Source organism: Hyaena hyaena, unplaced genomic scaffold (assembly GCF_003009895.1).
Source record: "Hyaena hyaena isolate Hyena2069 unplaced genomic scaffold, ASM300989v1 scaffold_453, whole genome shotgun sequence".
Lineage (NCBI taxonomy): Eukaryota > Metazoa > Chordata > Mammalia > Carnivora > Hyaenidae > Hyaena > Hyaena hyaena.
In genome coordinates this window covers 698,090-725,643 of record NW_024081083.1, presented here as the reverse complement: position 1 = coordinate 725,643, position 27,554 = coordinate 698,090, and the positions used below count along the sequence as shown (strand labels likewise).

At 36.8% G+C, this 27,554-nt stretch overlaps 1 protein-coding gene across 4 annotated transcripts in view; it reads left to right on the top strand.

Annotated features, from left to right (window-relative positions):
* CSNK1G3 (casein kinase 1 gamma 3) overlaps positions 1 to 27,554 on the top strand; it is a 109,490-nt gene that overhangs the window by 22,625 nt on the left and 59,311 nt on the right. For all 4 annotated transcript variants that reach the window (XM_039253426.1, XM_039253425.1, XM_039253424.1 and 1 more), the window contains exons 2-4: positions 12,598 to 13,025; positions 20,711 to 20,751; positions 25,847 to 25,916. In XM_039253426.1, the coding sequence (XP_039109357.1) occupies positions 12,848 to 13,025; positions 20,711 to 20,751; positions 25,847 to 25,916 (289 nt within the window). In that variant the 5' untranslated portion in view covers positions 12,598 to 12,847. The remainder of the gene's footprint in view (positions 1 to 12,597; positions 13,026 to 20,710; positions 20,752 to 25,846; positions 25,917 to 27,554) is intronic.

Sequence of the window (27,554 nt, the reverse complement as noted above, 5' to 3'; positions counted from 1 at the left end):
ACAGGTATAAAGCAGTTGTGGTTTTGATTTGCATTTGCTTCATGATTCGTGATGTTGAACACCTTTTCATATACCTGTTAGCTATGCTGTGCTTTGGTATCCTTTCCAAAAATATCATTGACAAGACCAGTGTCAAGAAGCTTTCTTTTTGTGTTTTCTCTTAGTAGTTTTGGTTTCCAGTGTTATATTTAAGTCTGTAACCCACTATGAGTTAATTTTTGTGAATGTTGTTAGATAGAGGTCTGGTTTGATTCATTTGCATGCCGATATCTAGTTTCCCCAAAACCATTTATTGAAGAGACAGTCCTTTACCCATTGTGTGTTTTTGGTGGCCTCATCAAAAATTAGTTGACCATATATGTGTAGATTTATTTCTGGGCTCTCTGTTGTGTGTGTGTGTGTGTGTGTGTGTGTGTGTTTTAATGTTAATACCATACTGTTTTGATTACTGTAATTATGTAATACAGATCAAAATCAGGAAGTGTGTTGCCCTCAGTTTTGTTCTTCCTCAGAATTGCTTTGGTATTTAGAGTCTTTTATGGTTCTATATGAATTTTAGGATTGTTTTTTCTGTATCTGTGAAAAAAGCTGTTGGGATTTTGATAAGGATTGCATTGAATTTGTAGATCACTTAGGATTATTTGATCATTGTAACATTACTGATTTTATCAATCTAAGAATATAAGCTGTCCTTTGATGTATTTGTGCCTTCTTCAGTCTCTCCTTAATATCTTAGAGTTTTCAGTATATAGGTCTTTGACCTCCTTGGTTAAATTTATTTCTAAGAATTTAATTTTTTGGATCCTTTTGTAAATGGGATTGCCTTCATAATTTCTTTTCCAAAGCATTCATTGTTAGTTATGGAAATTCAATTGATTTTTATATGTTGGTTTTGTATACTATAACTTTACTAAATTTGTTTGTTATAGGTAACAATTTTTGGTAGTGTTTTGGAAGCACATCATACCAAAAGTTATGGGATATAGCTAAAGCAGTTTTGGGTGGAAATTTATAGTGATAAATGCCTACATTAAGAATAAAGGAAGAGGCACCTGGGTGACTCAGTCAGTTAAGTGTCTGACTTTGGCTCAGGTCATAATCTCACAGTTTGTGGGTTCAAGCCCCGTATCGAACTCTGTCCTAACAGCTCAGAGCATGGAGCCTGCTTCAGATTCTGTGTCTCCCTCTTTCTCTGTCCCTCCTTTGCTCATGTTCTGTCTCTCTCTCGCTCTCTCAAAAATAAGTAAACATTAAAAAATTAAAAAAAAGAAAACGGAAAGAACCTCAAATAAATGAACATAAAACTTTGTACCTCAAGGCAAAGAAGAAGTCGGAAAAGAACAAACTTGGTTCTAGATTAGCAGAAGGAAGGATATAACAGAGATCAGAGCAGAAACAACTGAAATAGAAACTAGAAAAACAAGAGAAAATATTTTGAAACTAAGATGTATTTTAAGGGTAAAACTGATAAAGTCTGAGCTAGATTAAGAAAAAAAGAATACTCAAATAAAATTAGAAATAAAAGAGATATTGCAACTGATACGGCAGAAATACAAAGGCTCTTAAGTGATTATTATAGGTAATTATATGCCAACAAATTGTGTAATATGGAGGAAACGAAGTCCTATAAACACACAACCTACCAAGACTGAGTCAGGAGGAAATAGAAAATTTGAATAGACTTATAAATACAAGGAGGTTGGATTTGTAATAAAAAATCTCCCAACAGCAACAACAAAAAAACAGGACCAGATGTCTTTACTGGTGAATTCTACTAAACATTTAAAGAAGAACTAACACCAGTTCTTCTGACGCTCTTCCAAAATATTGAAGAGGAGGTAACACTCCTAAAGTCATTTCACAAGGCCAACATTACCCTGATGCCAAAGCCAGATAAGGGCACTACAGGAAAAGAATATTATAGATCAATTTTCCTGATAAATATTGATGCACACAGTACTGGCAAACTGAATTTACTACAGCATTTAAAGGATCGAGTGGAATGTAAGCCTGGAATGTAATAATGCTTCAACTTTTGCTCATCGAAAAATGTAATACACTACATGCACAGAATAAAACATAAAAATTGTACGAGTATTTTAATAGGTTCAGAAAATGCATTTGACAGAATTCAACATTCCTTCAGGATAAAACTCATAAGAAATTGTATTACAATTTCTTTGTATTTACAATACATACATATTATGTATAGAAGGAATGTACCTTACCATAACAAAGACCACATGTAACAAGCCCATTTGCTAACATCATATTCAATGGTGAAAGTTTGAAATGAAAGCTTTTCCTCTGAGGTCAAAAACAATACAAACATTATATTGAAAGGGAAGAAGTAAAATTGTCTTTATTTATTTATTTATTTTTGCATTTGCATTATCTTATAATTTGCTACTAGAGTGATGAGATTTTTAGCTCACACATTCCTATTTACCCTTCTGTCTGTAAATGCTGTAAATGTTTGGATAGTTCCTGTGTTTACTTCTTCTATTGCTTACCTTTGACATTTTAAATAACATTCTTACATCTCTTTTTTTGTTGTAACAAAATTTACATTATCTTGTTACTTTATACTTGGTAAGGTGCAGATATTCTTATTTCTGTTTTCCCATTCACTCTTTCTAATTCCCCTTAACAGCTGGCCATTTGTCAGTTGTATCAAGGACGGAAAACTTTATGTTCTCTAATATTTATCTTGCATTTTTGGGGGTATGATTGATTCTAAAAGCTGAAAATCCTGCTTCTACTGTTAGGACATGGAATAGAACCAAGTAGTATGATAGGGTTAATTTTACTTGTTTGTTTGTTATGTGTGCATGAGTTAGGGGGAAGGGCAGAAAGAGAGGGAGACAAAGATAATCCCAGCAGTGCAAAGGCCAACATGGGGCTCGAGCCCAGGAACCATGAGATCATGACCTGAGCTGAAACCAAGAGTTGGATGCTTAACTGCCTGTGCCATCCAGGCTCCTTAGATTAATTACCTTTTTATTTATTATTTTTCTTTTTACTAAAAAAATTTTTTTAAATATTAATTTTGAGAAAGAGAGCGCAAGTGTGGGAGGGGCAGAGGGAAAGGGAGACAGAGCATCCAAAGCAGGCTCTTTGCTGTCAGTGCAAAGCCCAACATGGAGCTTGAGCCCATGAACTGTGAGATCATGACCTGAGCCAAAATCAAGAGTTGGATGCTCAGATGATTGAGCCACCCAGGCTACTCCTCTCCCTGGTTTCTTACCTTTAAAAAGTTTTTAAAATTGTTTTTTAGTTTTTATTCCAGTACAGTCAACATATAGTATTATATTAGTTTCAGGTGTAAGGTTCAGTTATTTAGCAATTGTCTACTTTACTATGTACCCATCATGATAAGTGTGCTCTTTAATCCCCATCACCTACTCCACCTATTTCACTCATCCTTCCCCCCACCTCGCATCTGGTTAAGAATTTTTTATTGGTTTGTCTCTCTCTCTCTCTCTACTTTTGTTTGTTTCTGTTCTTAAATTCCACTTAGTGAAATCATACAGTATTTGTCTTTCTCTGACTGACTTATTTTGCTTAGCACTGTACTGTCTTAGTTCATCTATGTTGTTGCAAATGGCAGGATTTTATTCCTTTTTATGGCTGATTAATATTCCATCGTATCTATATACTGCATCCTCTATCCATTTATCTGTCGATGGACAGCTGGGCTGCTTCCATAATTTGACTGTTTTAAATAATGCTGCAGTAAACATAGGGTACCTTTCTTGATTAGCACTGTATGGACCCTTTTTGCTCTAGCTGAGGAAATTTTTTTTTTGAAAATTTCTTTCTCTTAATTTTCCCTGGCCTCCCTGTTAATTACTATTATTAGTTCAAGGCTGGAGGTATTGGATTACATCATTCTCTTTTCCTTTATTTGTTTTGTTCTTGTTTTAGCTATTAAGATGGTTTCCCCACTTGGGTATTCCATTTAATGTAGCATTATTTTATCATTACTGTTCTCAAAAACCTCTGAGGGTCTAATTGTTTTTATTTTTTGTCGTTTTCCTCTTCTTTTGCTTGCATGGTCTACTTTCCCCTGATTTTTTATTTGCTTTCGGCGATCACCAGCTTTCTTCACAAGTACAGTGATTCTGGATTGTTGGTTCATCAGTCTCCTGGCGTCACGTATACGTGCTGGAGCTTAGTGACTGTTAGATTCCACATGCAGTAAACACTCGGGGAACCAGTCTTTAGGCAAGGAGTTCTTCACAATGCCAAATGGGGATATGATGCCAGAGTATAATTTCCCCTCCCCCACATTCTCCTTTGGTTTCTTTAGAGATTTGTTTTTGTTTTGCTCTTCAACATAAGAAATAGTAATAGTAGTTAGTAACAATTTTCCCATTGCCCCATTTTACCCCTGCCTCCCTTCCCTTTCTTGTGCTTACCAGTTCATGTCACTTCCTTTAGGAAGCCTTTGTGGACTTTTGTCTGGCAGATCAATTTATTAAAAAAATTGTTTTTAACATTTGTTTATTTTTGAGAGAGTGCTCAAGTGGGGGAGGGGCCGAGAGAGAAGGAGACACAGAATCCAAAGCAGGCTCCAGGCTCTAAGCTGTCAGCACAGAGTCCGACATGCGGGGCTGGAATTCGAGACCCGCAAGATCATGACCTGAGCTGAAGTCAGATGCTTAACCGACTGAGCCACCCACGCGCCCCTCACCTGTTGTCTTTTGTGGCACCTAATTTGGGCCTTTGCTTCCTTCATTGTTTCATCTGTCATTATTTGCTTTTCTTCCCATCTTCCAAAAGTTTGTTAATATTTCACGTCTCCAAGTGTTTTTATTAATATGGATATTCATAGTTACAGTTGTTAATTCTTCTTAAAAATATGTTGTAATAGAAAGATATGTATATCAGAGTAAGATAGCATATTGCACTTTTGTAGGTTAATGATTTGTTTCTTCTTTCTGTTCATAAATGTCTTGGAATCCTGTGTATATGAATTGGGGTTATTGCATGGTGGGTTCCCTCCTTTACCTCATGTTGGTTCAAATTAGGATCTGGCAACATTAAGGTGCTGTAGATACTGAGAATGTAGGCTGGCAAAACAGAGCAGTCCCATGCTACAGATCCAGAGACAAAGGTCCAGGCTATATGGTAGGAGGTGAAGTGGACAATAATATGAACTCAGGAATTCTACTTTTTGTTCATCATCTTACAGCTATACCACGTACAGACTTGTTGATGCTGGTCATGGTGGTGTAATTTCTTTACATATTAGTTTCCTTCTTGGTAAATGTAGGGGTTCGTTGTAATTGTACTTACAGTTTTGAGAATTGATGAGTTAATCTATTTAAAGTACATAACATAATAAGTGCTCAGCAAATAGCAACTATGAAGATTTTACATAAAAATATAGGCTTCTGGATTTTTTTGAAAAATGGAAACATCTAGATTCCTGAATGGCAACACTTGCTTATAGCTGAGTAATAGCTGCCCCTTTTAAATGGGTATTTGCTTTCCAGTTTGCTGTAGTTTCCAGTATTTCTTCTTGTCTTGTTCTCTGCTTGATTCACTCATGTATATTATCTGCCTTACTCATTTGGACATTTGGGTTAGTGACTCATGGTCTACTGGTGTTAGAACTGAAAAAATATCTTTACTTTTGAGAACTGATTTTTCTCTGGTGGTAGGATGAATCAGTACAGAAAGCAGAAATGCAGACAATATTAACAGAATACTTCAGGCAAGGGAATGCCATCTCACCCAGGAAATTCGTGGGACCTCTGGTAACACACTGATGGGCATATGAGAATGAGGTTCACCGAGGTGTTTCAGATGAATGAAGAGCCTGATGTTAGGGGGTCTGATGATATGTAACTGGGAGGGCTCTAAGTTGGAATCATATGACTGAAACCTGGAAATGTTTAGAGACAGAAATAAATTTATTAATCTACAGTATCTCTTAACTGTCCTACATGCCCAGTAGTATCCTAGGTTCAGAGATCACAAAGTTACTTATAAGAGTCCTTGTCTTCACGTTCAACAGGCAGTTATAATATTGCACACAATGTAAGAATATCCTTCGAAGTCTCCTAGTGTAATTGAATTTTATAATGAATAAAAGAAGCGTAGATTAAACCTTGTGCAGTCTTCACAACTAGTTGGTGTTCCAAGAGTTTTTTTTCCTAATCCTACGTAGGCAGTAGCATCAAAGAGGTCTGGAAGGATATAGCAAGGATTCCCAAGACCTGGGAGAACCAGTGTGTTGGAACAGGGTACAAAGATTGGGACTTAGGGACGAGGGAAGGTTATTTAACCTTACATAAGACTCATTCTTAGTAAATCAGAGCTCAGGATTTTTTTTTTGGAAACTCAAAGAAGTGAGTGGTTGTGTTGGAGAAACCCATGTGGCAATGAACTGTATGTAGGTAGCTTCTAGGAACTGTAGGCACCATGTAGGACCTGAGGGTGACCTCCATCTGAGAACGAGCAAAAAGCAGGGGCCCTTACTTATCCATGGCAATGATGTGAATTCTGCCTATAATCTGAAGGGGCTTGGAAGAGAATTCTTTCCTTCTTTAGCCTCCAGATGAGATTGCAGCCGGCTGATACCTTGAATGAAGCCTGTGAAACCCTGAGCAAATGACTCCGTTGAGCTGTGCCCAGACTTGTGATCCATGGAAACTGAATTAAGTTTTTGGTAATTTGTTATCCTGCAGTAGAAAGCTGGTAGTTTTGATCATGTTCAAGTGTATTGTTATTCTTTAGTAGACTGTTATAATAAACACATTGCTTTGCCATCTCACCTGAAATACACAGTCCTCACTCCACTGTGCTTTAAAAGCGTGACACTGACAGCAGTTTGTGGTATGCTGTGCACAGTATGGAATAGTAAGAGTGCCACACATGGTCTCTCACAACTACTCAGCTCCTGTAGCATGAGGCAGCCATGAAGATATGTAAACGAATTAACTTGGGTTCGTCCTTAAAACTATTTGTGAACAGTACAGTTTGTCATACAATTTCCATGTGTCACAAAATATTATCATTGTTTTAATTTTTCCCCATTCATGTAACAATGTAAAGACCATTCTTAATCTGTAGGCTGTTCAAAACAAGTAGCAGGCTACATTTCGTTTGCAGGCTGGAATATGTGGCTATAGCTAATAGCCGTAGTGTAGGCAATTCTGACACTGTTGGACAGTTGTTATAATAGGGAAAGTCCTAGCACTGTTTGAGATCCTTAGTAAGAGAATATTTTAATACAAAAATCTAATTTGTTAAAAATATTTTCAAGACTAAAACATGTATTATTACAGGTTTATGATGTTTCTTGAATGTGGTAACCTGGAGGGAGTAAAAAGGAAATGGCTTCATTTCTCCCTAACCAGTATTTATCCTATATCTCCTTTGATTATTCCCCTTTTGCCACTCATAGATGATATCTTAGTGAATTTCTGTTGCTTTCTTGTCACATATTTATAACAATAAGTTCACTTTTAGCAATGGACTTCTTTTCAGATATTAAGAATACTTGTTCCGGGGCGCCTGGGTGGCTTAGTCAGTTAAGCGTCCGACTTTCGCTTAGGTCATGATCTCGCGGTTTGTGGGTTCGAGCCCCGCGTCGGGCTCTGTGCTGACTGCCAGCTCAGAACCTGGAGCCTGTTTCAGTCTGTGACATCCTCTCTCTCTGACCCTCCCCTGCTCACGCTGTCTCTCTCTCTCTCTCCTAGAAATAAATAAAAATATTAAAAAAAAAAAAAAAAGAATACTTGTTCCAATTTTGAAGTTCAATTTTACGCCAATCGATTGCTTATTTCTACCGCTGTCTCCCCACGTCCCACTTTTAGGCTTGGCCTTTGGCTCCAGAACTTTGGGGGAGAGATTCTGGTTTGTCTCATGACTCTTTGTCTCCCCATTCAGTATGCTGATCCTTGCTCCTCAATGGTCCATGTCGGGTAGAGAGGTGTGCAAGGGAAAGGGCAATAGCGCTGTAATGTAGGAAAGACGCAAATGCTGTTTCTGTCGTGAGGCAATTTTGGTTCTTTAGAGGTTTCACGAGGACTTCTGTAAAACAAATAGCAAACCTATAAATACCGCTTTCTGGATATGCATGTATTATAAAAAAAGGCATTACAAAAAGGGCCTGGAGCGTACATACCAAACTGAAGGTAATGTATGGTTATTACCTATGGGTAGGCAAGGGAGATGAAGGACAAAGGGTATGGGTATCCCAAGGGGTATTTTTACTGTATCTTTATCATTTGAATTCCTATTATATGTTGAATGTGTTTTGGGTATTTGATGAGATATACACAAAAAGCTGCATATTGAAAATAACATGAAAAATTATAAAATGAAAATTACTTTTAGAAGTAATATAAATATAGAAAGGGCCTCTAAAACATCTAAAATAAAATACCGATATGTTCCTTTACTTAAAAAAATAGCATTTTAAGGTAATTTTTATGGTAATGTTATAGTAGGGAAAATACGTATGCTTTCAGATATAGCATTTAGTTTTTTGGATGTGTGTTATTTCTAAAAGTTACATTTAAAAAATAAAACTCACACTTTGAAGTGTCCCTGACATATAATACAATACAGAGTATAGTTTGATGAGTTTAGACAAATGTGTACACCTTTGTAATTCTCATCAGTTAAGATATGCATTTCCTTTCCCCACAAAGTTCCCTCATGCTACTTTTCACTCAGAGTTCCCAGCACCCTAGGCAATACTGATGTGATTTCTATCACCACAACTTATTTTTGCCGATTCTAGAACTTCATATAACTAGAATCCGCACTCGAATATCTAAGAGACTTTTCTAAAAAAATTAAAAATTTAAAATATATACAGAGCTGTTTGTATTTTTTGTTTCATCTTGTAACCATGTGTTGGATTTTTCAAGAAATTTGTCCATACCAAATTAATTGCCATAAAGTCGCTCAAAATTATCCTTTATTTTTTTAAAGTCTATAAGATCTTCAGTGATACCCCTTCTTTCATTCTTGTTTTTTGTTTTTTTGTGGATTTTCTTTTTCTTTTTGATCATTTTTGCTAGGAGGTACCAATTTTATTGACCATTTTTAGAGAATGAATTTTTTGGCTTTATTTACTTTCTCTGTTTATTTTCTATGTTATTGATTTTGCTCCCTGGATAATTTCTTTGGACTCCTTTGAGGTTCATTAACACTTTTTTATGCTTTACCCAATTTATTTTTACGTATATGCATTGAAGTTAGTTTTTCATTTCACATATGAGTCTTTGAGGTTGCATTTTTTTGTTTGGTTCTAGGCATTGATCTATTTGCAGCTTACAGAATTTAATGTTTCATTATTACATTGTTTTTTTTTCCTGATTTCTCATGTGATTTGTTTTTCAACTCATGAATTATTTAAGTATATTTAATTTTCAAATCTCTGTGGATTTTCTGCATATCTCATAGTTTTTGAATCCTTATTTACTTGTTTTTTTAATGTTTGTTTATTTATTTTGAGAGGGAGAAAGAACACAAATGGGAGAGGGCAGAGAGACAGAGACAGAGAGAGAGAGAGAGAGAGAGAGAGAGAATCCCAAACAGGCTCTGCACTGTCAAGCCCCCTGTTCCTGGGGCTTGATCCCACGAACTGTGAGATCATGACCTGAGCCAAAACTAAGAGTTGAGGGATCAACTTCCTGAGCCACCCAGGTGCCCCTAATTCTGTTTTGATCAGAGAATATGCTCTGTAGTATTTCAGTTATATGACACTTGAATTATGATGCAGCATATGATCTTTCTTGGTGAAAGTTTAAAGGAAATAATATTATGCAGCTTTTAGATGTATTTTATAAATGTCAGTACAGGGTTGTTGATGGTAATATTTAGTCTATCAATATACATCCTAATATTTTTGTCTTCTGCTTCATCATTTACTGAAACAACATTGTTAACATTGTCAACTATGATTATCTTTTTCTCTTTAGTTTTTTTTAGTTTTAGTTTTGTTAACTAACATTATTTCTCATGAATATAACAATCTGAAAATAATGTAATTCCATATACCACCCCCCTATTTGTGTCGCCATATATTTTACTTCCATTTTTGTTATAAATGACTGGAGACATTACTTGTGCTTCAAATAGTACTTTATATCTTAAGGAAATGAATACCCATGCGTTTCTGGTTTCTAGTGTTCTTGATATCTTTTTGAAGTTTCCACATTTGTAGGTTAATGTTTTTGCTGAATTTGGGACACTTTCAACCATTATTTATTCAAATACTTTTTTCTGCCCCATTCTCTTTTTTAAATTTAATAGAACTTTAATAGTTATTTAGTAGTTTTGAAGGCTTGTTTTCTCTTTCCAATATCAGGGTCATCTTGGAGTCTGTTTCCTTTGACAGCTTGGTTTCCTGGCTGTGCAGGCAATCTCCTTGTTTGCATCTCTGGTAATTTTTAACTATGTGCTGGACATTGTAATTTCAACATTGTTAAGAGTCTGGGTCTTTAGTCTATTTAAGTATGTTGAGTTTCTGGAATGGAGTTAATTTAATTGGATTATTCTTAACCTTATCCAGGCTTGGTTTTAGGCTTTAGTTGGGCCAGTCTAGGGTAGTTTTGATTCTAAGGTATGGTCCTTAGTCTTAAGACCTGGTATTTGTGGTGTCTTACAAGAATTCCTGGGTGTTATCGTGGTTCCTCCATCGTGACTGCATAGGAACTTAAAGCTCTCCCAGCCCTGTGCAGCCTTTAGTATGTCCTTTATTCATTTAACCCCATAGTAGCCATGGTCTACTAGGTATTCCAGAATACTGCCACCTACATGTACAGTCTAGTTTTCTGCTCTGCCACTACTTCCCCTAGCATTGTACCACTGCCTCACTTGCTTCAGTAGTGACTCTGATTTGTGATCACTGTGTACCATCTGCCTTTCACCTCTCCATGCTATAGTCAGAAAATTATTTCTGGCTAGAGAGCTTGGGTAAAGGTGGGACTGACCTTAGGCATTTCCTTTTTCTCAAGGATCATAGACCACAGTGCCTATTATCCAGTGCCTGAAAACAGGTGTTTCATAAGTTTTGTCCAGTCTTACAGTCATTTATAGTAGGACAGAAGTTCATTATCAGTTACTCTATTATATTTGGAAACAGAGTAAACAGTATGTGTAGAATTTATTCGGTTTTACATATACCAAACAGAGGCTCACTATCTGCCACTGCAAATATAATTTTTTTAATGTTTTATTTTTTTCTGAGAGAGAAAGAGAGAGACAGCGTAAGTAGGGGAGGGTTAGAGAGAGAGGGGGACAAAGAATCCGAAGCAGGCTCCAGGCTCTGAGCTAGGTGTCAGCACAGAGCCCGATGCAGGGCTCAAACCCACGAACCGTGAAATCATGACCTGAGCCGAAGTCGGAGCTTAACCAGCTGAGACACCTAGGCACCCCACACACTGCAAATATAATAAGAAACTGTATAAACACATTGGGTGTTAGAACTAATGGCATATTGGGTGTATTTTTGGAAATTAATCAGAAAATACTGATTTTGTTTGGACTTTTGTTATGATTGCATTATATACTCAGTTTCAGGCATAGGAATAGACATGATACTGATATTGATCCTGGTTTCCTTATGTTTTGAAGTCAAAGCTTCTTTAGTTACAGAGGGTAGGAATCCACTCAAATTGGTCAAACAAAAGTAGGAAGATTGCTTACGTTTGCAGAATTGAGATGTTAGATGGGTGAAATTCCTAGAGAAAATGAATGGGGAAGCCTCCTTCAAAAGCCTTTTTTTTTTTTAACTTTACTGGTTTTATGCATATATTAGGAAATTAAAAAAAAATCACCCATCTCCACATCATGAGGTTGATCTCTGCCAGTATTTCTTAACCTTGTGAAATGACATTTATTTTTTAAGGCCTACTCCAAATGTTACATAAGAATTAATTGTTTTCTGGGCAGAAACAATTGCTCACCCTGTGGAGCATGCGACTCTTGATCTCGGGGTCTAGTTTGAGCACCACTTTGGGTGTACAGATTACTTAAAAATAAAATCTTAAAATAAAATTGTTTCCTGTGGTGGGTGACAAGAATGTTCTTGGCACTACCATTTCTGAACTCCATGTCTGTGTAGAGGTAGTGGGTTATAAATATTTGAATTAACGAAGATCAAGTGAGAATGTACATTTAGGAAGACTTTGAAAATCATTGTGTATGGACATGTGTAAGGACATTTTTATTAAAATGTTTCACTGATTTGCAAAAGGTATTCTCTTTTTCTGCTTTTAAATGGAAAATCTCATATTGCCTTACTGGCAAAAATTGAAATGGTTTAAGTTGGGAGGTCTAAGTTAGTGAATGCATCATATTGTCTTATGAAATACTCAGTACGTTTTTATTACATTTTTAATTTTTAATAGTTTTTCTTTGTTTTGGCTTTGTGATCTCTTTGGTATTCAAGTATAGGAAAGACAGTAATGGTCACTTTTAGTCTACTGTGGGAATCACTTTAAGGGTCACTTTAAGTGGGAATCAACAAATAGAAATAGTTGGTTGCCTGAACTTAGTTATTAATTTCCCCAAAATACATTCTTTCAATTCTCTAAGTTGACTAACTTTCCTTTCCTAATATTTTAGCTCTCTATCAATATCAACTTCCATCATTGAAAGGATAACTTTGAAGACATGTTTTGCTGAAAAGACAACTGAGAAAAATTTTACGAATGGGATGAACACGCGCCAGTTAACAGACTACCTACTACAATTTGAATGTTAACAATTACCCACCTGGTACAGTTAACCTAGTGATGTACCTGTTCTCACAACACCCTATTTCAGTGTGCTTGTCTTGATTAACGAATTCAAAGTGGAGTACCGCAAACTTGATATGGATAATAAAAAGAAAGACAAGGACAAATCTGATGATAGAATGGCACGACCTAGTGGTCGGTCGGGACACAATACTCGAGGAACTGGGTCTTCATCTTCTGGAGTTTTAATGGTTGGACCTAACTTTAGAGTTGGAAAAAAAATTGGATGTGGCAATTTTGGAGAATTACGATTAGGTAAGACTATTTTGTTTATTCCATTGTGTTTGAAGCATTTTTTAAAAATTAAAAGTACTTTCTAATGAAAATGATTTTGTTACTGTTTAGTCGTTCACTTGTGGTAATTTTAAAGAACCGCAATTTTAAATGTTGGAAATTTCTTATGTACTTGTAGTTTTGTTTGTAAGGAATTCCCTCCTATGAGAATGTGTACTTAACTTGAGATCGCCCATCTGGAATTTGAGTAAAAAGAAAGTAAATTAAAAAGCCCCAACAAGCTGATTAAAAAAAAAAAAACCCATTAGGTGCCTTTTACAGTGTATTTTTAAGAATGATATGTAGGCTACTTTTTCAGATTTGAAAACATTTGAAAACTGATCACTGCAGGATCACTGTATGCCTTAAAGTGAAGGTAATATACTGAAACTGGGGGAAAAAAATCAATGAAATTTACATTAAAACACCCTCCCCCCTTACATTCAGAGTGGAGCTCAGAAATCTATATTCTTAACAAGGGGCACAAGGTGCTGATTCAGTTTATTTTTTATAATCAGGCAGGTTTGGTAAACATCTCATTAAATCTAACTCTGCATTAAAGCAATTGAAACTCGGTGAGGGAAAGTTATGTGCCAGATGTCACACAGCAGTTTAATGACACAGTCAGGACCAAAATCCAGGTTTTTAACTCCTAGCACAGTAGAGATGTGGCTGTCTTGAGGGAAGAGAAATTAAGAAGAGGACAGCATGGTTATATGGGCATCAGTACTGAGGTACCTTGCGGGCTGTGGTCACTGGATCACCAAGAACACAAACTTGAGAAGGAAAAGGAAACACTTGGCTTCACAATTTTCCTTAGATGCAATCCCACTTACAAGAAATAAGTTCAGTTGTGTGTTTACCTATTCAATTACTTCTCTTCATCTTGTGAAACACTCTAATTGTAGGTCATCCTTCATTTTAATATTTTGTGTTGTTCATGTGCATTAAATCTTTACATGAAGCAAGCCAATAAAAGGCAGTGATGTACTTTGTTAATAGCTGTGATTGATGTGTGTGGCAGACGCTTGGATTTTAGTAGGGACTCAAATATTTGAAAGGGTGAATGTTTTACAGTTTACTTTCTTGAAGGATATTGACTTAGATATTTTGAAATTCTTGAACTGTTTCTGATTTTGGAATTAGAAAAAGTAGGTTATTTACTTGTCTAACTGTGAGCTCCATTTACCCATCTATTCAAAGTGTATCATGTGTCTATCATGTATGAAGCATGATTAGGCACTGATAATGCTGGAAAAATATAAAAATTATTCTTGCTATTATGGAAGACATAAGTCATTTAAACACTTGGGGCCTCAAATTCCTCAAGTTTAAAATGGAATGATTCTTTCTTGGGATTCTCTCCCCCTCTCTCTGCCCCTCCACCCTCCGTCCCCCAAAGATAAATAAATAAACAACAAAAAAAAGGAGGACCTGCATGGCTCAGTCACTTAAGCGTGCCACTCTTGATTTCGGCTCACGTCATGACCTCATGGTTCGTACGATCGAGCTCCACATCTGGCTCTGCACTGACAGCATGGAGCTTGCTTGGGATTCTCTCTCTACCTCTCTCTCTGACCCTCCCTCGCTTGAGCATGCACATACAGGTAGTCTCTCTCAAAAATAAATTTAAAAAAATGGAATTATTACTCTTTCCTAGTTGATTGTGAAGACAAAATTCAGACGATCATGTAAAACGACCATCAGTATTTCCGCATATTTTAGGGAAACATTGATCTGCACCCTTAAAATATATCAAAGTGTTTGTTCTGTTTTAAAATTAAACTTATGACCTGTTGTAGTATATTTATTTATATATAGAAAATAGCTTTATAGGCGTATATTATTTTATATGTATGTATGTACCCTATCTCTCTTTTTGGATGTGACTGTAGTACTCTAGTGCTTTGGCCATTTTTATTTAAAAGTGATTTCATATAATTTATTTCATAATAAATACATATGTGCTTACAAACACATCTCTGTGTATGTATGCACGTCTGTGTATATATAAACACAAAATAATTCTAGCTGACCCTTTTAACTGGGGCAATATGAGAAACTACGTGTACCATATATTGAAACTATATATTCTGTATATAGTGAAAAAGCAGTAAAATACCCCCTTTGTTTAGTGGTGTGTGAATAATTAGGATTAGGAATAAGATGATTTATTAGTCTGTCCATCCATCCATTCGTTTGTCATCTACTTATCTATCTGTATCTCTGTATCTAATTTGTCTATGGTTACTTATTATATATTTGTATATATTTATTTATTTAAATGTATTATCTAAACTCTATATGTTTGTGTTTTATGCATATTTATAAAATATATAACATCTATACCTAGATAGCTAATTTATTAATTTTATTCCTTCTTATTGATAGGATACTAAATAAAGTGGCATTTTACTCCTTAAAGGCCCCAAATAATTTCTTTCTACAACAACAGCTGTTGAAACATTCTTCATATACTTGGATAAACATGCCGATGTTGAAAGCTGGTTTGGATTCTTAAAGTGCTTGTTTGAAAACAACATTAATAGACACGCCTTGTATATTTGATTCCTGGCACTAAAATTTTTGTGATTAGTATTGGATGAGAAAGAATATAAGGTATACATGTTCTAGGTAAGGAATTTTCAACAAGGATGCTGTTGGCACTTTGGGCTAGGCAGTTTATTTTTTTGTAGAGGACTGTCCCAGACATTTCGTATTGTTTAGAACTTCCAACTTCCTGGGCACTAAATAAAAGTTGTACCTCCACATACAACCCCAAATACCTTCCACCTGTCATTTTTAAATGCCCCAGGAGGAGACAGTATTAAGCACTATTGAAACTAGTCATACAAGTAATGATTTAAAAAAAAAAAAAGGTGGACATAAAACTTTGGCCTTGAGATTTAAATAAATAGGTAAACATTGCAAATAATCTAAAATTTAAGTAATAGTACATTTTTATTTGTAAGTGAAATGATGAATAATGTATTTTTGTTTTATCTTTATATGTATGGTGGTAAGGTTTGCAATTTATCTGTTTTCAATCTCTTTCTAGCTTAGACAATCATCCAAAACCCCTAGAAATATTTCTTCTTTTAAATTTTTAAAAATTATTTTGCTTTTTTTTTTTTTTTTTTTTTAAATGTTTTATTTATTTCTAGGAGAGAGAGACAGCGTGAGCAGGGGAGGGTCAGAGAGAGAGGGAGTCACAGACCGAAACAGGCTCCAGGCTCCGAGCTGGCAGTCAGCACAGAGCCCGACGCGGGGCTCGAACCCACAAACCGCGAGATCATGACCTAAGTGAAAGTCGGACGCTTAACCGACTAAGCCACCCAGGCGCCCCTTTGCTTTTTTTTTTTTGAGAGAGCGAGACTGAGTGAGCAGGGGAGGGGTAGAGAGAGAGGGAGATCCAGAATCCTAAGCAGGCTCCAGGCTCTGAGCTGTCAGCACAGAATCCGACATGGGGCTTGAACCCAAACTGTGAGATCCTGACCTGAGCCCAAGTTGGATGCTCAACTGACTGAGCCACCCAGGTGCCCCTTGAAGTGTTTTTGATAGTTACTGAATGAGAACAAACATAGCTAGCTAAAATATCGTGTTTTATTGTATATATTTGTGTGTTTTTTGGTATGTTTTGACATGTTAAAAAAATCTTTCTGACTGGAGAGATACTGGTCATGCTGGGCTAGCACCGATTTTTCACATATCAAAGGATTCAGCTGGGAGCGTGCCTTTGATGTGCAGAGTAACCAACCTAGAGCCATCCCTCCTTTGCCTGGCCTGGGTATTCCTGGAGGAGGCCGGCTTCCACTTCACGAACCATCCTGTGGCTAGGTACAAGACAGCCAGAGACCACTCCTATGGCCCAAAGACCACCAGAATGATTTGCTACCAGAATTACTCAAAGTACTTCATTCTGAACTGTTTACCCTGCCTTGCCTTGGCTTTCTGTAGAAACCCCAATAAAGGCTTTGGCCCAGGCTTCTCCTCCCTTTTCTCTGTCTTCTACCACTTGACCAAAATATGATACTTCTCCTCTAGGACCTGTGAGTATAATAAACTTTGTTTTCCTGAGCCTCTGCTGGGTCCCCTCTGGAGGCGACACCTGATTGACTGTCACCTAAAAGAACCCAAAGCAAGGTTGCTGTAAATTGCTTGATGAGATGCCTTGTGTAAATAAGTTGCTGTAACTTTTGACATAATTAGGTATATGACGAGTTTCAGTAACTTCTCTTATTTTTGTTTGCTTTTTTTATGTGTAGTTCACAGTTCTTGTTTGTTTTTATTTAAGAATTGTTTTGAAAATTCTGCAGGACCTATGATCTATATCAGATATGCAGACTTGAGTGCATTCATCATTTTTATGCTTATTGACTTTCTACTGTTACTAACTGTAGTGTATTATAAAACTTAACTGAAAAATATAATAATCAGTAACAGACTCTAGTACTGTAAGAGATCCTGGAATACAAGGTGTTAAGCAAAATAGGTTTTTTTTTTTTTGGTTTTGGTTTTTTGTTGGTTTCTGACATAACACAAACCGGAGGGAGAGCACTTGGGCTTTTTTTGTTTTAATAGCAGCACTAGGGTTTATCAAGCTGCACCTTACTACAGGCGCGGGGGCTTGCCCATGGTCCTCTTGATGTATAAAGCCCGGACATTCTGCCAATTCTTCTGATCAGTGTCACCAGGAAATTGACAGCTAAGTAGATGTTGTACACAAGCTCATCGTCTGTCATCTTCATGTGGCCAGCAGCCACTGCCAGACACAGCACCTTCATCTGGAATTTGATCATGGACTTCACTTCATCCCCTTTGGCCACCATGTTCTCATTGTGGGTCAGCAAGGAAGGGAACTTGCCAGTCTTATTCAGGCCAGGGCCCAGGATTTGTGGGATCTGCTTGACCAGAGATTTGGAAGCCAAAACAGCATTCTGGTGGTAAGGGCGTCACTGCGTCCCCAGTATATGGATTCAGCCTCTGTGTGCAAGGTGATTGCCCCTGTCTTTGCCATCTGCCAGCCAGCCAGCCAGCCAGCAAGAGGAAGAAAAAGGGTCAGGAGAGCACATATTCATTTTTGGAATAGAGGAATGACAGACCTATGTCCCCTCATAACCTGGAACTTAATCACATGGCCACACCAAGCTGAAAGAGAGGCTGGAAATGTAATATCTAGCTAGACAGCTGTTTTAAAATGGACTTATTCTATTATTATAGAATGGAGGGCATGGATATTGGTGGGTAATTAATAGTTCCTGCTATAAACTGGTACCTAGTTTTTGGAGAACAGGGTTTTCTATAATAATTACCACCCAAATCTCTCGAAATTGGTAAAACCATCTTTTCAAGTTCAATAGAGCGAAAGCTCTCCTGGCAATGACCTTTGAAATTGGATTAAAACATCAGGTAATTGGAACCACTCTGCTTGGAGTCTTGTCTTAACTGGATTCCCTCTATACATACACTCCCTCTCTGTCACTCACATTATACACACAAGCACATACCTCTAGCACGTCATGTGTTTGTTCATGCCTAAAACAAACATTGCTTAAGAGCCAAGGGCATGAGGCTGTGCCTGTGTTAGGTTACGCAGGTGTTACACAAATGTATTGTTTAAGCATTGTTCATGGTTAAAAATAAAATCCTCAGAGTTCAGCAAAATCTCTAATGTTCAAAAAAAGATCATGCTTTAAGGATTTAGTGCTTTGTGCTATGACCTAAAAGCAGGCATTTGATCATATAAATGCTCATAAAAGCAGACTTTTAAGAAGAATTTGGTATGTTTTGGTTCTGTGGAATCTGTGTGTAACTTGACTTCTTGGCTTGTGCATATTTTCACCTGTGTACCTGTGACTAAACATCATATGGTTTGGAAAAGATAATCATGTTTTTAGGAAATACAAATTCTGTCTTCACACTCAAAATTGAATTATTCCTTTGCGAGACACCAGTTCCTCAAGATAAAGCTCCTCACCTTATCATTAAATTGTTCACCGTGTGCCTACTAGAAGAAGCCTGAAGTCTCATATATAGTGTGTTCCCAAAGGTGTACATGAAGGCACATCTGAATGTTGAACTAATTGGCTAAAAATATGATAGGTTTTCTGGTATGATTGTCTTCATATTTACGGGATCGGCAGTTTATATTCATGAGATATTTAATATGTAAATATTTTTATTTAGGAGCATAACTAACCCTTCGCCACATTGGCACTCGTCTTCGGTTCCATCTGTGCCAGCTGTCGTGGGTTCTGAGACCTTTCTGCTGAGCATTAGGAAGAGTGCTTGCGTTTGTTTTTCTTTTTATCTCTTATTTTTTTATTCATTTTTATAAAATAGGGACCAGATTAAAAAAGTAATACAGTCTTTGAGTGAACAGCCACTACTGTACAATGGCAGCAACCTCTTAGAGACAAATTTTGCCTAAAAGTTTTACTGCCGTTCATTGGCTGCTGTCTAAAAGGACGTTAGGGGTATTAAGGTAGAAAGTTTCTTGTGTCCAAGTTGCTCATTCTGTGTCCAGTAGCCAGGGCTGGTTACTGTCACAGTTAAAAAGCAAAACAAAACAAAAACACCTATCATTTTTCTGTTTTTCTCATTATAAAAATAATACTTATTGAAAAAATACTGGAAATTCAGAAATCACATTCTATTTTATTGTTCTTTTTACTGTACTTGTGAAGAAACACATTAACTTAGTTATCAGATTGTCTTCGTATACTTACTGCTTCTAAAATTTTCTGTGCTACTTGGGCTACAGATGCTGACCGACCCATTCGAATTTTCTAGATTATTTTCAATTCGCAATGGCAAAGATCACTGTAATTCATTTGAATTCTTTACATATTAAAGTTATTGATCTTTATTTTGGTTTGTTAGTTACTTGTTCTTTGTATATGGCAAATGTTTTTCAATACACAGATATAGAGGTTTAACATATTTTATGGTTTCCAGTCTGTATAAAATCTTCTTTTTACCTTTTCCACCTTTTAAAATGCCCATAAAGACTTCCATATATTGGGTGATAAATATTTTATCTTGTTTTATGGTTTATATCTATGTTTTTAAATATTCAGCATATGATTGTAAGGAAAGGTGCTAATAATTTTCCCCTCAAAGTCATTAGCTACTTTGTCAGAGCCAATTATTGAATAATACTTTTCTTACTTTATGTCACCTTTAATATATTCCAGAGTTTTTCTGTGTGTATAATATATCTAATAGATGACATATGAGCTGTAATTAGATCACATACTGTAATAATGAAGGATTTAAAATGAGGCAGTAATTGGGAAAGGAATTTTGTATTCCTGTTTTCATATAGGACTTCTGGTTTTGAAATGTATTTTAGCATGTGTTTGACTATTGAGTTACTTCCTGAGTTGTGTGCAGTAGTGCAGCAAAGTAAGAATCTTCTCATTTTTGTAAGTGGGCTAACTTATTTAAGGTATCACCTTCTACTCTGAATCCAAGTGAAATGCTAAATATGTCCTTGGGTTGATAAATTTAAGATTTCCTTGTCATTGCTTTGATCTATGGAGCAAAAACCTTTGCTTCATTTAAGTGTACTATGTGCTTTTTTCCACCCAAAGTAGAGTTTTACATAATGTACCATTAAAAATGAATTATTGACAGAATCTGACCTTTTTTCTTTCTTTTTCAAGGGAAAAATTTATATACAAATGAATATGTGGCAATTAAACTGGTAAGTTTGTGTTTCTTTTTTTCCTTAATTATTTTTTTCTGTTTTTTTCTTTGCGGATTAGTTTTCATTTTAATTACTTCTTTGTTTTCATGTCATTTATAACTTGAGTGTTTATTGGGAAAGTGATATGCATAACTGGTTTTTTGTTTGTTTGTTGTTTATTAAGCTCCTAGCATCAGCATGCCCCTCAAGTATGTGATAATGTGTAAATATCTGTATCGTTCCATGCTGTGAAAACTCAATCCCTTTACTTTGATATCATTATAGAATTTAATTTTTAAGTTTTGGCACAATTTGTAATTTGAAGAAGCTGCCCCATTGGTGTCTTTAATTAGAGTAAAACTAGAAAGCAAAATTTCTCTTAATGATTCAAGCATTTTTTTAAGAAAGAATTCTTTTTTTTTTTTTTAATGTTTTATTTATTTCGGAGAGAGAGAGAGACAGCATGAGCAGGAGAGGGTCAGAGAGAGAGGGAGACACAGAATCTGAAACAGGCTCCAGGCTCTGAGCTGTCAGCACAGAGCCCAGCATAGTGCTCGAACCCATGAACCTTGAGATCATGACCAGAGCCAAAGTCAGACGTTTAACCAGCTGAGCCACCCATGTGCGCCCTCCCCCTTTTTTTCCCCAGGCATTTGGACAAATGTGTCCTTAGTATTCTGGATTATATTCTTTGAAAATGTCTTCCCAGGGGTGCCTGGGTGCTTCAGTCAGTTAAGCATCCAGCTTTGGCTCAGGTTGTGAGTTCGAGCCCCGCATTGGGCTCTCTTCTGTCAGCACAGAGCCTGCTTCATATCTCTTGTCCCCCTCCGTCTCTCTGTTCCTTCCCCCCAAAATAAACATGGAAAAAAATTGAAAACGTCCTTCCAGGTAGCTTTTAGTATCTCTTTTTCCATTGATACTTTGTGTATGGTAAAAGTGGCTATTATTTGACCTTCAGGGGTTCAGAAATGACTGCTGTGAGAGGAGGAAAGCAGGGAAAACCAAGTCCCAAGGCACCGTTCCAGAGTGTGCCCCCTCTGACAGCTGTGAGGCACCTCTTTTCTGCAAGAGTTGAGATCTGGGAATTTTTAGAAGACAGAGCTTTGTTGTTCAGGCACAGCGTTTCTGTCCGGTTTGCCAGCCAGGTTTCCCTGAGGTTAAGCCTGGCTTGGTTTTTCCAGTCTGCCTGCCATTGTCAATGTTGCCTCTGCCAAAATAACCACTGTTGCTGGGGTAAAGTGAGATTAATCTTTCAGGAGTATTAGAAGACGAGGCACTAGAGAGAAATAGAAAAACTTTGGGAATGAGTTAGAAGACTGTATTACTCAATGTGAAGTGTCTCGGTGAGTATAGACCAAATTTCACCATAACGAATGCTGTGCATTTTCACTGGGAAGTCAAGATGCCCGTATGTTGTTAAGCCCCCGGAGACTGGCTGGCTGACATGTAGTTGGGACTGGCCTTGACCTAGATGCATTCACCTTGGTTTTAAGGTCTGGCCCTTGGCTTTATGATAGCAGATCTGGTTAGCTCATCTCTTGAGATTGTCCCTATTAACTAAAGGTGGATTCACAGCAATCATTCAGTTCACACAATTAGCCAGGCTTTCAGAGATGTAAATACTTGGAAGACTTAACTTCTAATTTAAAATGAGGTATCTTACTCTTACGCATCCAGAATGCCCATATCAGTATAAACATCATGTTTGCTTTCTGTAGGCTGGTGTGCAGAGAAAGCAAGCTAAATTTACAAGGTTCCCTTCTGAGCATGAAATCAGAACAAGGGGAGTTAGTCTGTATGAATCAGAATAGGGAGGCCCAGAATGCAGTGTTTGAAAGGGCATTGCTGACTTTCATTTCTTTGGAATTCTTCCTTTTTCCATGTTCTGGGCCACCGGTCCAGGATCTAGACAATGTGTGGCGTTGAGAGTGGGGGTGGCACACAAGGATAGGAATGTAGCAACACCCAGATATTCTGTGTTATTGCTGCAGCAGCCTGGGGTGAACCGCTCCACTCACTGGACGATGCGAATGATGCTGAACTGATCTAAGGCGCATAAACCATCGTGTCAAAGCAGGAGACACTGCTGTGGACTGTCCTTTCCTTGTCTGTCATTAATTGGTGACCCATGGGTCCTGTTATTTTCAGATTTGGGACTTGTTTACGCTGTTAGTAAACATTCAGTATGTCGTCTAAGAGCCTGCTTATGTACACACGTGTGTACAGCTCTCTTTAGTTTATCTTCATGCTGTATCACTCTCCCCTTAGTTATTTTTCTCCTTCTTCCTTTTTTGTGGACAGTCTTTCTCTGTCCGATTTGTCCCTTTTTAAAGCACAGCGATCAGCACTACATATAATAATAGTGTTTTTTAGTAAAACTGACAATTTTGGGGGATTTTTTTTTTTTTTTTTTTTTTAGTATTTTGAGATTGAAGTATGCTATGCAGAGAATCATCTTCGCCTCAAATTCATCCAAAAATCTGTTTGGTAGGGCAGAAAACATTTCACAGAAACGATTGGACCGTGGTTTGGTACTTAGTTTATTAAATATTTATGTGTATAAAATATGTATGAAACATCCTTATATGTTTCCTTATTTGTATATATTGTATCATAACAGATCACAGTTTTCTTCAGAGCCTGCTTTAAAAGTAATCGCTTAAAAATGTTATGTTTGGATACTTTCAATGCTATCTGATTTCTCTATTTTGGTAGAAACAGGGGCATTTTGATAACAGTGTTGTTCAGAGAGCATATTTCCCTGATGACCTCAGCTCTGCTCTGCTATCTCTTATAAAGGGTTTTACCTTTATTTAATTTTATCCTAGTTCAGAAGAATAGTTTGTTTCAGGGTAATTTGTTAATTTCGCCTCACCTGGCACTCTCATATGTTGTTATTTGCACTTATATAATAACCTGTTGCTCATGAATCATGAAAATGTCAACCCGTGGGGAGGTGACTTTTGTTATATGGTGGTATAATAAAATTTTACTGCTAGTGAAATACTGGAATCAAGCTGAGCTGACTCATCTAAATTAGACCTGAGTTTCTGTTTTTACCAAGGGAGTTTTAATGATTGAATAAGTTATGTGTTTAATTTCACCAGTAATTGCATAAGTGGGCATCTTTCATTACATTGTGTAGTTATGTACTTCTGTACATTTAACTGAAGAATTTGTAGTTATGATAGCACTCACCTTGTGGAAGGCACTGTTTTAAATCATATATATAAATGTGTATATATATAATAGAAATAAATATATGCACATATGTATAATAAAAAAAGATAAAGTTTTATTTCTCTTTTATAGAGGAAGAAACTGAAAAGTACAATAAGGCTAAGTAATTGACCAAAGTCTACTCAGCTAGTAAGCAGTGCATTCAGGATCAGACTCAGGACAGTTTAGTTTTCGTGTCTGTGCTTTTTTTTTTTTTTTTTTTTTTAATTTTTTTTATTTATTTCTAGGANAGGAGAGAGAGAGAGAGAGACAGCATGAGCAGGGGAGGGTCAGAGAGAGAGGGAGTCACAGACTGAAACAGGCTCCAGGCTCTGAGCTGGCAGTCAGCACAGAGCCCGACGCGGGGCCCGAACCCATGAACCGCGAGATCATGACCTAAGCGAAAGTCGGACGCTTAACCGACTAAGCCACCCAGGCGCCCCTCGTGTCTGTGCTTTTTAAAACTTTTTTACTCTCCTGCCTCTCAAGAGCTGAGCTGATTGTTTTCTCTTACAATAATCTTTATGACTATAATTTCCTCCCCTGGGATTCAAGTCTTTGTCATGGGTCATAGTTTTCATTATGCTGTGTTTTGATATAGCCTTGTTTTTAGTTATTCTCTTTGGGATCCGTATTCTTCCTGAATTTGTGGTTTGTTGTATTTCATTAGTTCTTGCAGATGAATAGCAATTATTTCTTCAGTTACTGCCCCTGCTCGCTTGTCTCTCTCTTTTCCTTCTGAGATGTCCGTTAGACCTTTTCATTGTATTGTCCAGATTTCTCATGGTTTTTTTTGTGTGTGTGTATTTTCCATTTTTCTTCCTTCATAATGCATTCTGTGTAATTTACATAGACACATTCCCCATCATTTTTTTAGTTCTGTAGATGTTTTCCCATGTATCTTCCAGTTTCCAGATTCTCTCTTCTGTTGTATTAATCTGCTGGCAGACTGAGTTCACGATTTCAGTTATGGAAGCTTTAAAAATATTTTTGAGGTCCTGTTGCTTTTGTTTAAATCTTGTTAGTTTGTTATACTTTCCTATTAGGTCTTGTACAGATTTCCTGTTACTCTGTTGTACAGTATCCTGAAGATATTTTCACACCTATATTATTTCTTAGGTCTAAAATTTCTGTTGCTTCTGTTAACGTTGTTTCTCTGTGTGTATAAATCTTGAAAACATTATGTTGAGTGAACAAAGCCAGACACCCACATATAAAACATATACTGTATAATGTTATTTATATCAAATCCAACAACAGACAAAACTCATCCAAAGGTGACAGACTCCAAAAGTGTCCAAAAGTGTCTGAGGGAGGGATGATGGAAATGAAATGTTCCAGAGGTTTTTTGAGGTAGTGGCTGCAGGGGTATGTATGTAGTTAACTAAGCTCATGGACCTAATGCTCATGAATGGTGTGTTTTACTATAAGCTATACCCTAGCTAAAAAAATTAAAAAAAATATTATTGCTCCTGATGAAAGTTTTATATTTTCATCTTTGTTCTTTCTTGTCTATAGTTCTCGTTAACCTTGAACCTTTATGTGAGAAATACACAGTTCAGAGGTGAATTCTTAGGAATAGGAGAAAGAGTAAGGGCCACCATTTCCCTAGTCTTGAATGTTTGGAGTCTATTTTTCCTTAGGGTCAAAGAGTCAAACATAGATTTCCTTACTGCCTCATCTAATAGTCACTTACATACATTTATGGCATCAATTGATTTTAATTGAACTCGAAGTTAACTTTTATTTGGTTCTAAGTTTAGAAAAAGCTGCCTAGTAGAATATTAAGGTATGTAAGAGTTGATGCCAAGATTTATAACATTTGGAATTGGGACTCCGAGATCTTTTAGTAACTTAAATATTGTTTTGTTATTTTTGTTTATTTTTTAATTAGGAGCCCATGAAATCCAGAGCACCACAGCTACATTTGGAATACAGATTCTACAAGCAGTTAGGATCTGGAGGTAAAGTCTTATATTAATTTTTAAATTTGTAATAAAATGAGTTGTCTTGATTAATCACTCTTTGGTTTCAAAGAATAGTATTTTAAATTTGGTGGAATATGAATCACTTCTTAAGGCTATGCTTACGAGACATTCCCTTACTGGAATCTTAATGTTCTCTTTTTATTTTACTTATGACATCTTTGGAGCTTACTATGTTGATGTTAATATGAATAGAGAACATTGTGAAAAAAATTTAACTTGAGAATACAAGATGCAAGTAGCTAATAATATCCTTAGCCTTTTTGGTATTAAAATGACTTAGGACTTAATGGTAGGCTGAAAAATGGCTCCCTAAAACAGATCCGTATCATAATTCTTGGGACCTGGAAATTTACCTCTGCAGGAATGATGAAGTTAAGGATCTAGCGATGGGTAGATTATTCTGGATTATCTCGATAGCCCTTGAACACAGCCATAAATGTCCTTGTGAAAGAGAGGAGGAAGAACATTTTACATACACAGCGGAGGAGAAGGCTGATTGGCTACAGAGACAGAGATTGGAGTGATAGAGCCATAAGCAGGGAATGCTGACAGCCACGAGGACCTGGAACAGGCTGCTAGGGCTCTCCCTTAGTACCCCCCGCGGGGACGTGCCCCTGCTCACACCTGGATTCTGCTTGGCCAACCTCCTTTCTGATTTCTGGCCTCCAGATCTGTGACCAAATAAATTGCTGTTCTAAGCCACAAGCAAGCAGTATTTATATTGGCTGTAGGAAGTTAATACAGGTGTATTTTCGTAGAAAGTCTAAAATTAGTGAGAATATTTTTTGCCACTGGAAAAAAGTAATGAGAAGCTTTCCTATAGTATTTTGCATTTACTTTATGCAGAAGCGTCTCACAGCTATACTTCTGCTGTTTACATCTATTCTGCTAACTATAATGATTTTTTGTATGGGTGGCTTCTAGTCATGTAGGGATATTTTGTTTCCCTACGTTTAATACAATTTTTTTTCCACGTATCTTTTTGTATGCACGTGTTTACATTTTAGTTGATAGAGTTGAGTGCTTAATACAGTATTCATTTTGCACATTATTTTTCCCTAAGAGTATACTTTTGAAATGAGTAGTTATTGTGGGGACCATGAGTTGACATTTTGTATTAATGTTTTTCTCACTATAGGCTTCTTTTTTTTAATGTTTTTTTTTTTTTTTTTATTCTTTTTCTGAGAGACAGAGAGAGACAGTGTGAGCAGGGGAGAGACAGAATCTGAAGCAGGCTCCAGGCTCTGAGCTGTCAGCACAGAGCCTGACGCGGGCCTCAAACCCATGAACTGCGAGGTCATGACTTGAGCCGAAGTCGGACGCCCAACCGACTGAGCCACCCAGGCGCCCCATTATAGGCTTCTTATAATGCATATTTAAGTCTGATACAGGTAGTCCTCCAGGAGTTATCAGAATTTTCACTGACTACTGAGATTTGAAGAATAGGGAGATAAAACTAATTGCAAGTGAAGCTGTACATGTTATTTAGGACTAGCAAGTGGGATAGAAAACCCTAAGAAGCCAATGGGGGGGGGGAGGGGAAGACTTAATTGGCTCATATCCTGGGAATTCAGGAAAGGGACCAATATATTAAGACATTATTGTGTCCAGGAC